This window comes from Nymphaea colorata, chromosome 10 (genome assembly GCF_008831285.2).
Source record: "Nymphaea colorata isolate Beijing-Zhang1983 chromosome 10, ASM883128v2, whole genome shotgun sequence".
NCBI lineage: Eukaryota > Viridiplantae > Streptophyta > Magnoliopsida > Nymphaeales > Nymphaeaceae > Nymphaea > Nymphaea colorata.
In genome coordinates, this window is record NC_045147.1 from 24,785,860 (window position 1) to 24,797,512 (window position 11,653).

General features: G+C 43.0%; 1 protein-coding gene across 1 annotated transcript; it reads right to left on the bottom strand.

The window, feature by feature from the left end:
• Window positions 1-739: 739 nt before the first annotated feature.
• On the bottom strand, window positions 740-3,631 carry LOC116263217 (L-ascorbate oxidase homolog). The gene is made up of 3 exons (XM_031642867.2): window positions 2,486-3,631; window positions 1,466-2,307; window positions 740-1,241 (listed from the first exon to the last, which is right to left on the bottom strand). Exons 1-3 carry the CDS (start codon window positions 3,017-3,019, stop codon window positions 944-946), a joined length of 1,674 nt encoding a protein of 557 aa, XP_031498727.1. The 5' UTR covers window positions 3,020-3,631; the 3' UTR covers window positions 740-943.
• Between the last annotated feature and the right edge of the window lie 8,022 nt (window positions 3,632-11,653).

Consider the following 11,653-nt stretch of genomic DNA (forward strand, 5'->3'; position numbering starts at 1 on the left):
ATTTCCGACCAAATGAGGAGAGGCTGCATTCTCCGGCCAAATAATGGGGGCAGAGAAGGGGCTATAGCCCCGTCCCCCCACCAAATTAAGGGGCTGCTGCTATGGTGGTGCGTCTTATAATAGTGTTTCTTCCTTCGCGAGGGAATTTGCGCTTCTGAAACGTTTCCTTCGATATTACCGCTGATTGGTGCAAGAGAATAAAGTGGCACACGAGTGCACGTGTGAAAAGTAACTGAAGCGCAATGAGCGAGCTGGTTCTGTTATAAAAAAAAAATCGGTTCCTTCTCGCTCACGCATTGGTTGTATTTTAATTTCTTTGGTTAAAAAGCACTCTGGAGTCTGCCTACTCGCCAAGCTGGGTCCAATTCCCTGCTGCTATGTTTAGAGGGAAGCCGGAAGGCCATATAGCATATGCAGTATACAACGTAGAAGTGAACAGATGGATGCCAGAACGTAATTCCAAGTAAGCCACGGAATGGTGGGTTCCCCTTCTTAGTGCTGCTATTCGAACTGTGGGATGTTCTCTATGAAAGGGGTGCGCAGGTGGTCAAAGACGAAATGTTGGACCCAAAGGAACAGGGAAGAAGCGACTGCACTTGAACAACAGGTGTCAGGTAAATTAGGGGAGGCAGCTGGCGTTGTCCGACCAACATTCCCGGAGCAGAAGGCAGTAAATCGGACGATTAATTAAATTTATTTTTTATGTAAGCACGCTTAGACCAAAAACACACAAGCACACACACTCTCTCTATGTCATCGAAAAGCATGTCGGTGAAGATACTACTTAATTTAATTTATTGTCCAAGCCGATTTAGCCAATCTAGCTCATATAGAGTAGTTTTCTCGAATACAAGCCGAACCATCGAGCGCGGCAGGTTTGATCGTACTTTTTCTTCTTCACCAACTTCTTGTCGACCCCTTTTCTCCTTCTGTTGACTTTTCCTCAAGTGTAAGGAGCGGGCATGGGGAGGCGCTTGACGATGCCACAAAGCCTGGCGTTTTCAGGGATGTTATTTTCATCGCGAAGGGAGCGAGCTGGCGAGACGACGCTCAGATACAACTGCTGCCCAAGGTATTGCCGGTCCCATGCCTCACTCCTCAGGTTCCACATGCCGGCGTTGTCCAGCGTCAGCAAGATGGCGGTCCATGACATGGGGTACACCTGAATCGTGTGTCGGCTCACCGCATCAAGGTTGTTGTACAAGCTCCGGCTCTTAGGGCTCCACCTCCCACCTTCCATCCTGCATTAAGCGCGCACAAGAGAGGGAGAGTGAACAAGAGAGAGAGATCCAACCGCATTATCCCGAAGACTGGTGATCCTCACTCTTCAAAAATCAAACTGAGGATGTGGATACGTCATGCCGCCCTAGCCGACCGGTTACACTAACCACACCAATCAAACAACTCACCTCTGAAAATGAAGGTGGGATGGGTAGAGAAAGAGAGATACGCATCATCGACTCACCCGACGGGGAAGAAGGAATAGCCGTCCAAGTGCCACGACTGGATGCCGCGCTCGTGGTTTTCGAAGACGATCTCCACAAAGTCACGGTACGTGCCCTTCAAGACGGCCGAGCGCAGGGTCAGCGGAGCGGAAGGCGAGACGTCGCTGGGATCGTCCACGATGGCTGTATCGTTGTATACCTTCTCCCCCACGCCAAAGTACTGGGCCAGCTTCAATGGAGTGGTAGGCCTGACGTAGGATACGCCGTTAATGCCGTACCTGAGCTTCCCGTTGGCGTCCTTGCCAGCGGAGTTAAGGATCTTGATGGTGCGGGTGATGTTGATCTGGCCGTAGTGGTAGGAGCCCTGGGGGTTTGGCCTGGCCGCGCTTGCCGTCAAGTTCCACCTGAAGGAGCGGAATTGGTTGAGCGACCAAGCAACGCCGACCGGAGCCGGTGGCAGCACCTGCGGGGCCGGCTTTTCGGAGTTCGCGTAGCGGATCAGCGCCGTGGCGTTCAGCATGTACTTGGTGAACCTGGTGGAAGCAATCATGAAGTAGTCGCCGGGCTTCTGGTCGGCGGTGATGAGCACGGAGTAGCATTGACCCAGATGCACGTCCAACGAGTCGTATATGTTCTGAACCGTGTGCGACCCTTCTATCTCCACGAGCTGCATTCTGTGGCCTTGCACCCGGACATTGAGGGACGTTTTCATGCCGACATTGCAGATCCTGTATCGGTACGTCTTCCCTGCTTCCATGCCGAACACGACGCTTTCGGTTTCAGTCTTGCCGGACTTTCCATTAATGAGAACTCCATCGGGCTTCCCGATGGGCTTACCGACCTCCAACGTCCTCCTTAGCACCTGCGTCAACATTTGTATACGAGTGTCATGCTTTTTCTATGTTCTTTTTTTTGCCCTTTTGTTTTAGGACCCACTTACTTGCCCTATCCCTTACGATATGGGACGCTAGCAGGGTACGTAGTTTAGCTTAGTAAAGCCCCAAGGCAACGGGGAAAAAAGTGAAAAGAAAAAAACTTACCCCATGGTTGGTGGTGTACCAGTCACCGATGAGCACGGTGTAGTCGTCGGCGGGGTCATCGAAGGGGACAGGGATATAGAGGCGGCTGTTAACCCGCAGGCCGCCGAAGGCGCCGGCAGCCTTGTGCATATAGGTTGAAGGGAAATAGAAATAGCTGCCAATCTGGTCCTTGACTTGGAAATGGTAGGTAAGGTTTTGGCCGGGCGGAATGGGGCAGTTGGTTCCAGGCATGCCATCCTGCCAGGAGTTCCTCCTCTGTTGGATGCCGCTCCAGGAGAGCAGGAAGGGCTGATCTAGGTGGTTGAACACATTCACCACAATGTTATCGTTGGTGGTAGAGTTGATGTTCGGTCCCGGGAACTGCCCATTGATGAGGATGCCTTGCTGCGGGACGCCCAGTGGGGAGATGGTGCCATACGTGATGTTCCATGTGAAGTAGCGATAGGGGTTTTCAGCTTGGATGGCCGTAGAGAGCAGCACCGCTAGCGACGCCATCAGCCATGCTCCCGGCAAGCACGCCATTCTCTTCACCATTTGTTTGACTACCTCGCTCCGATACTCGCCCTCGTCTCAATCAATCAGTCAATTAATTAATTAATTTGTTGGCCTCTCCTTTCCTCCTCAAGAAGATTCTGAAACCTTACTTCTGACCCAATGGGACGGAAAAAATTAACGAGTGCCCACAGCGGACGAGGGTCACCACGGCACTAGATGGAAATTAACCGAGAGAACAAGTTAAGAGCTAGAGGAAATTAAGCGGGCGCTAGCTAGCACTTCGTCGTGATAGGCTCCGTTCCATGAAATTAAACAATCACCAGAGGATCAAACAAACAATATCACGGGATACGCCTACCCACGCGCGGTATATGTTGTTGGATTTAGGATTAGCGGGACGCCATTGCGCTGTTCCCCCCTGTGCTCACTTTTTAGGACTTTGAAATCGCAGGCTCTAGGGAGAAGCCAACCGGGATCGTGCCCCTTCATTTATTTTCTCAACCAATATTTAATTTGCCATCCTCTGTTGTCCATTTCCGACGAGAACGGCCAGCCATGAAACGCTCAGTCAAACTTCTCCAACCCTCTACTTCTCATCCGACGATGGCGCGCGATGGACATGACGACGATGATTGATGATGCGCTGCTTCGACAGCTGGAAGGCCAGGGCAAGAAGAGGTTGCCTCTTTCCCGGCCTGGGACTTTATTAGAAGAAGCGTTAGATATAGGAGGAGAGCCAGGAGACTGCGTAGTTTGGATCCGGTGGACTCCCGGCCTCTTATTTTCTACTTCTTTTTTTTTCTAATCTTAAACAAATTCAATATTCTTAAGCTGGAAGGCGATTCGACACGAGTTAGGAACTGTCAGGTTTCACTACAAGATTATTTTGCCTCCGCCCTTATTTAACGATAATTTGGAATACAAATATGAACATGGGCATGATTTGAAGATTAAAATATAAAGAAAATAAAAATAATAACTTTTTCTTGTAGAACTAACCATACAAATATGATTTTCCGATTAAAAAAATCTCCCAGAATAATTAAGGGGTTCGAGATGGTGGTGAAGTCACAGTTCAAAACCAATGACACATTATAAGACTGCATTGAACAAGTCCTATTGATGCGTAGGTTTACATAAATAAAATAAAGACTTAAAGTTCTTTTTCGATATATAAGTAGGAGAGTATGAGAACTGAAACACCAGAATTCATTTTTTTTAGACTTATAAAACCTATCTATCCATCTAAACAGTTACTTTTAAGCCATTCATGATGAGATTCGGGCAATTAGCTTTAAAGCTTTACAAGGTTTTGGGCAAGGAATCCTACTTCCCCATCCAGTTTCGCGTTGTCATGGAGCACCTCTCTCGCATAAAAAGCAATCATAATCTGAGCACACCATGTTTTATTTCCATTTAACGCTACCGGCCATGCTTGGGAATTAAATTAGATACAGAGCTATCACCTCATGTAGCTATATCTTTCAACAGTTTAACTTGGGATGTTTTTGGGCATAAACAATTGCTTGTAGATATTCGGCTTGTATATGTTTAAGGACAAAGTATCTTTTACTTTTACTATACAACCCAACTAACCTCTTGGCCAACCTCTAACATCAATGCAATAACGTATAACGACAGTGATTTAATGGATATGAAAGACAGAGTCTCTTTTGTTATTAACCCAATGTTGATTGTGATTTCATGATTATCAACCACAATGATTTAATTTAGATTTGGTTGTCATTGTGATGTTGAAGAGAGTGATGCCATTTTCTTATAGCAATGTACACGGTAAATCACTATAGCCTTTGTAATTGGACATAAGACTTGGATTTAACAATGTGAGACCATTAGTAGTGGATGCATGTAGTGATATACTATATAGATTTAACTAAAGATTTAATCATGCATGTATTTTAATAATAATCTATCAATAAGTGTTATCATTAGTGATGCCTCTAAATATAGCTTAGACAAATTAAAAACAACAGTTTAAACAAAATAAATGTCTTCAACGGACTGTGCTCATAGGAAACTCCCCCATGATGCATTCATCAGCAAAATCTTCTAAGTTCTTGATCAACATGCAATGATACGCTTGTCGAAAACCTTTCAAGCTGTTTATCTCGTACTTATGAGACCATTGTGCCAGCTATAAGCCAACTGGCTCAGATGGTCCTTTATAAGTGCATCATTAGAAGATGATCAGGAACTTCAAAGTTTAGTAGGCTATATGGTTGGCTACACTCCACAAGTTCCCATTGGTTTTTGCTCTCAGATCTCTCCCCTCCTATTAGAACCTTCTCATTCTTCAATCCTTCCATTCCTTCCCCATAGAGGACTTTCTAATGATGCACTCATCATATGGAGCCAATTGAAACTTCTAACTTCTTTGGTTAGCTCGGGATGATGCACTCGTAGAAGACCTTTTGAGCCATTTCTTTCGTACTTGAGAGATCTTCAAGCTAACCATGAGGCAATTAGTAGGATGGTCCTCTATGGGTGGATGAACGAAAGTTGATAAAGAACTTCTAAGTTTTAGAAAGTTACGATGGTTGGCTACTCTCCTTAGCTCGCTCTTGTTCTTAGTTCATCCCAATTCCCCCTCCTATTATCTCCTCTCATTCTTCAATCCTGTCAGCTCATCTCCATTTTTCTATCATGCAAATCTCTCTCATAGTCATGCCGTCCAACTAACAAGGGCATTGGTTTTACCGCTGCTGCTAGTGGTGGTGGAGGGGGCTCCGACTCCTAGGGGTATGAATGGGTGGGAGATGATTGTTCAAAAAACTCAGTAAAATGAGGGATTTCTATTGTCAACCCTAAACTATTATCATGGGCTTGCGCATGAAGTAAAGAAGGTTTCTTGCCACCCCACGTGTTTTTGGAGCTTATCTTATTGGATGATGAGATTGTCAGCGTTTATTGAAGCCCCAGCGAAGACTTGTACATGAGGACAAGAAGAAATAAAGAGACTCTCCCACTGTTCACAAAAGGGTTCAAAGTTGATCTCAATAGAATGCTTAAAAGGCTGATCAATACTTTTTACAAGGTCAGCCTAAATTCCAAAAGGGAGAGTGAAACTACAAAGAACATCTTAATTTCCAAGCTTTTAAGGACTAAATTTGGTTCTCGATTTCTTGTGCTGCAAAATAACTTAAAAGCAATTAAAGTATTCGTTTTGTTTCCTTTCAATAAAGTGGGTTCATGCCATATACAGTAACAGAAGTATTAATGGTGATTGCATTTCTAAGTAACTTGTTGAAAGAAATGAACCATGAGAAATGTTCTTCTAATTATTTGCTAAGTCAAGGGCAAGGCCTTAAGCATCACACTAGACAAAAGCCTTGATGTGGCAGCATACTCACTCTGATCTTGCTGCAAAAGATGCACCTTATTGCAGAAAACAGTTCTTTTGATATAAAAATGATGCACCTTGATTTGGTAATTTCTAGGTGAATTGAATTGAAGTCTCCAAGTTGAAGGAGAGATCAACTGTTCAATAGTTGTGGTGTGGCCCTTTTACATAAAAAAACAAAATAATGGGGAAACATTCTTGGTGAGCACGAGAGATTAAATGGTACTTTACAGTTATTAACAACCATAGCAGGCATGGTGAGCAACTGGGCATGCACCACTCAGATCAACAAAGTTGTTTCACTGAACATAAAAGAAAATCCGGCATAATCTAATTGGAAACGATATTACAACCCCTTAACTTTTGTGAATAGTGATCAATGATCAAGATCTTTTGAATTGCTGTATTTTGACTAATGAATTGTTGCCATGAAACTTATTAACATGGCCGGAGATCAACCATTCGGGTGAGCAAGGGGTATTAATCCCACCACCCGAAAAAGGCCCGAAGGCCCCCCCCATTCCCCCTGCCTCCGGGGTCCTGAGCTGCGTCGGTGTCAGCGATAGCAACGGTGCACCCTTCAGCTTAGATGTCGCGTCCTACCGCCTTAAGACACAGGAACATAGCGCCCACGGGAATCGAACTAGAGACCTGCCTTAGTACAGGCCCCTAGCTCAACCAGCTACGCTATGCCCCTTGAGGCGCCGGAGATCAACCATTGAAATAGAAGCTTTCCATTGAAATAGAAGCTTTTCAATTGTCCTTTGTACTTTCTTGATTTTTTATCAGAATACTGCATTACTATAGCACATGGTGAATTCTTTCAGGTCATGTACATAACCAGCTGGTTCAGCATCGTGTATGTGAGAGAGGGAGTGGATAGCTTGGGGAACACATGTGATAGAGTACATATAAGAGCAAGCAGAGGAGGGTACGTTGTAAAAGCATTTGAAGATTTAAATAGAATAAATTATCAGATGAAAATGGTTTCAGTGACCTAATGGCAGATGAAAGTCACATGCAACAGTTGGTCCATCATGCAACATCAGTAGCATCAAAGGTGGATGGTTCATAGAGAAAAGAACTGGAAGGATCTGCGGCTCTCTGTAATTGCGGAATTTGGGCAGTCTGCTAAAATATGTAGAAATTTGAAAACGATGAAGATGGTGACACACAGCCGAGCACCACCCAGAGAAACGTCCAGAATCCGTCCTTCTCTTTGTGACCTAGGTAAGGTACAACTACATATCAAAAGCAAGATCATATCCCACTCACAGATACATTTACTACGATATAATAAGCACGTTTGCATATAAAATAGATTAAATTAAATGCCAAGTGACAAAATTATTCCTAAATTAGGAAAAAACTACAAGTAGACAGGAAGACGAAAACACACAAATATTGACGGATCACTCATAATTTGGAGTATCAGTCCATCAAAGAGTAGTCGATGTTAATCACAAACTACAAAGGCCTTGACCGACCAGAGAAGTTACTCTAAGCATTATCCAACTAATCAACATATATGTCATGATCTACAGACTGCTGGTGATGGGAAACATATTGCCATGAGTTCAAGAAATTCACAGGCAGGATGGGATCTGCCACGTTGTGAACATTACTCAGTTTTTCATTTTAAGTTCCCCATATGCAATGAAGTTCCCGGAAAAGGCTACAAGGAAAGACAGATTCATAATGAAGTTCTGCTAACATGCATGGTCTCCCATTTGTAAATTTCCAGTTCTTATTGATGTGGGGTTTGTTCTCTTGTCGTGAGCAGGCGGGTGATTGCAAGCAGTAAGATTCCTATCCCTTCGAGCGAAATCATGAAGGAGCAAAGAGCCGCGCGGGTAGCTCTGCCAACAAACGAAATCCTGTCCCTTTTCTTTTCAACTTCAACAAACGAACACAGAGGGCAGACAAGGATGACAGAGGTGGGACATCGGAGGGCAGGGGATTGAAGCGGCTCCTCGCAGGTGGCTGGATCGTCTTCAATGGCAGAATTGGGGTACTTTACCTAATCTCATCCTCAACCCATCGACGGCTCGCTCCGTGGTCATCAATCGGAGGAACCGGCATCTGCAGAGGGGCAGCATACCCACCGCCTCCCCTGCACAGTGGTCTTGCCGATGGAGGCTGCCCGTGCGCCGGAAGCCCTGTACTCCAAGAACCAGGTTTGGGCATCCTTTGACGGAGAAGTGGGCGAACGATTTATCGTTCATCGGATGACCGTTCGGTTGTCTGCACAGGCGAAAGACGCCCAAACCTCCGTTCGAGCGTTCACCAGACGACCGTTTGACCACCAGCGAGAGAAAGACAGAGAGAGGAACGCCATACCTGTCATTGGAGTGGAGGAGAAGCTCTGCGCTCTACACTGCTTCGAGCAGAATCTCTGTGCTGCTGCGGAGAGGAAGGTCCGTTGGATTGCAAAGTCGGCCATGCGTGGGGAGGAGAGAGGAGTTGCGATTTCTCAAAGACGCGCGGACATGACGAAGGCAAAAATGACATTTGGTTGAACGTCCTCTATTTTTCTTCCGAATTCCATGTATTCAAACATCTTATTTTAATCCCCTCCTTTTCTTTTTCTTCCGTTTTTCCTCTACCAAGGAGGAGGAGGGTTGGAAGATTGATGTTAAAATTAGTTTTTGTCTACACCGACAACGACTCAATACTCTATACCGGTGATATAGTCACCAATATCCCGTTACCCCGCCTCATCATACCGTCTTGTAGTGCAACTCAAGCTTGTGGAGTTGATGTTTCGACTATTTCATTTAGTTGAGTCCAATTTTCGAGTTCCTTCAACTCCACTCATTTAAGCTTGGCTTGACTAAGCTCATCAGGGGCCCTTTTCATGTGAAACAAATGTGAGGTTCTCATGTCAAGTCTCCTTGTCATTATTCACGACAAAAATTAAAATTTCTAATGCCTGGGCTAAAGTCAAGCCAAATCTATGATGAGCAGCAGAGGAAAAAAAAGGAGCAGAGGAACGAAGTGGGAAAGAGCTAGAAACAAAGAAGGAAAGCCGTACGCATCAATTCATTACAGCGACTTATACACTTTACAAGGGAATCAGAAATTGTTGTAACAAATCACCGAATCATAAGTAATTCGGTACCTGCAATCAAATTTGATTCTGCATACCTTCTAGTCTCTTCCAAAGACAGGTGTGGTACACCGGCAACAAAATATCTTCAACAGAAAGCAGGAATATCTTCGCTTCAGATAAATTTAGAGAAGAATACAATTTTGACTTCCTAAGAATATCGAGCTGACATACTCCACAACAGTTTTTCATTTTGTAGGGAAAACCTCAAAATTTTTGATATATTATGGTGTCATTTGGACACTTAGTAAGTGTCCAATAAATCAGTCCTAAATATTTATGGGGTCATTTAGTAGCAATGACACTTAGTAAGTGTCTAATGAATCAGTCCTAAATATTGGAACATATTCGTAGCACCCAAATATGCTCTAATATTTGGGGCAGATGGACACTCCCTCAATGTTCTTTCTACCAAACAATGTCTAAGGGACGTTTGATAACAGTAACAACATGTTACTATTTCACGCATCTAACCAAAAAAATTGGTTAGGTTTACTGGAAACTTTAAGTGTTACATAAATATGCCCCACTTTTTTGAGAGTTACATTTTTTATTGTTTCCAAACAGCCCCTGAATGCCTAGAATTAGCTTCTTTGAGTTTTATATTGTTTTTTATCTTTTAATTTATCATTATTTTTTATTAATAGTATATACTTTATTACTTTGATCATGAAGCTTACGGTTCAATACCTCGAGGCATATGCCTCGTCTCATGACAAGTTCAAGGCCTCGCTTTGCCTCATCACCTTTAACAACCTTGATCCTCAATATATTGCTTTACGAGATGGGACAATATAAATCTCAAACAGGCCTTCATGTAAGCCTTCCTATTCGCTTTCCCCCAGAAAAAGAGAAGTGGAACAAAGCTTACTGCGAACTTTAAGCACGAAACTCAAAATGAAGTTTGTTGTATCAGATAAGCATGCACACCTACCCGTATACCTTCCCTCTTGTGGCGGCATGGGAAAATGACAAAACGGTAGGTGAATTGGCCAATACGTTTTGAGTTGGGGATGGTTGGTGACAGAATAGCAGCACTACCAAACATCGCGGGCAGTGGTCAATATTTCTGCAAGACAAAGTTGATGTACATCCAACGTTAGCCTAGCCAAGGTAATTTTTTATCACGCCATATCATGCGAAAGAGTATTGACGAATTATATAGATCCAAACCTGCTACACTGACATTTGATTTGCAGCTAGAATAATTATTTTTTTTCTTGACGAATTATGTAGATCCAAACCTGTAACAATGACATTTAATTTGCAGCTAGAAGCCTCGACTTATATAAAGCTCAATAATTGTTTATTTTCTTGTAACCTTTAACACAGTTCTTATTAATTTGAAGCATCCATTTTTTAATCCTTCGTCTTCTAAGAGATTCTTGGATAAATTTGCTTAATACCAAGTTTTCCTTTTAAATTACATACACAGAGGACAAAATCATATCAAAGGTAGCTCCAGCTTGATTTCTGAAGCTCATTAACTTGAGTTTAGTTAAGCTCAAGTCTGAAAATTACTTATTGAAAGCGTACACAACACGCCATATTTGTTGATGGAAATTGAAAATTACAAAGTTTAATCTATTGATGGAGGACGGTATCCCGATTACCAATCCATTGTTATTGGCATGTTTGTCGATGGGCCGGTTAGATACATCTTATGACCAACCCAATCTAAAAACATTTGGACAGATCTGGTAAAGAAATCCACATCCAGAAAATGAATTGGGTTCTAATTCGGTATGGACTATGTAGTTTAACAGAGAATCTACATATGAGCCTGAGGTCCAACTAACATGCGATGAATTAAGACCTAACCTGATAAGTTGTATAAATATCAATTAGGTTTCGTTTTATTTTAGTTATTCTCTAGTAAGGTCCTGTAGTTGATGACAAATTACTTCTTTTTCTTCTTCTTCTTAAACGAAGTTTTTGTTTTACGTATTTCACATATGTATTTCTTCTTAAACTGGTTATTCATTCGTCCTAAACCAGTTAATTTTTCTTATTCTTAAATTTCTTCATCTTTAATCACGACATTCCTTCTTCTTAAACTTGTTATTTTTTCTTCTCACATGTTTCTGCTTTTCGAAGCAACTAATGATTGCCATTGTAAAGTTAACTACACGTATTCCCTAGACTTTCATTTTTTCTGTCAACATTCATTTGATAATAATATTCTTCCTTTTCTGTATAGCAT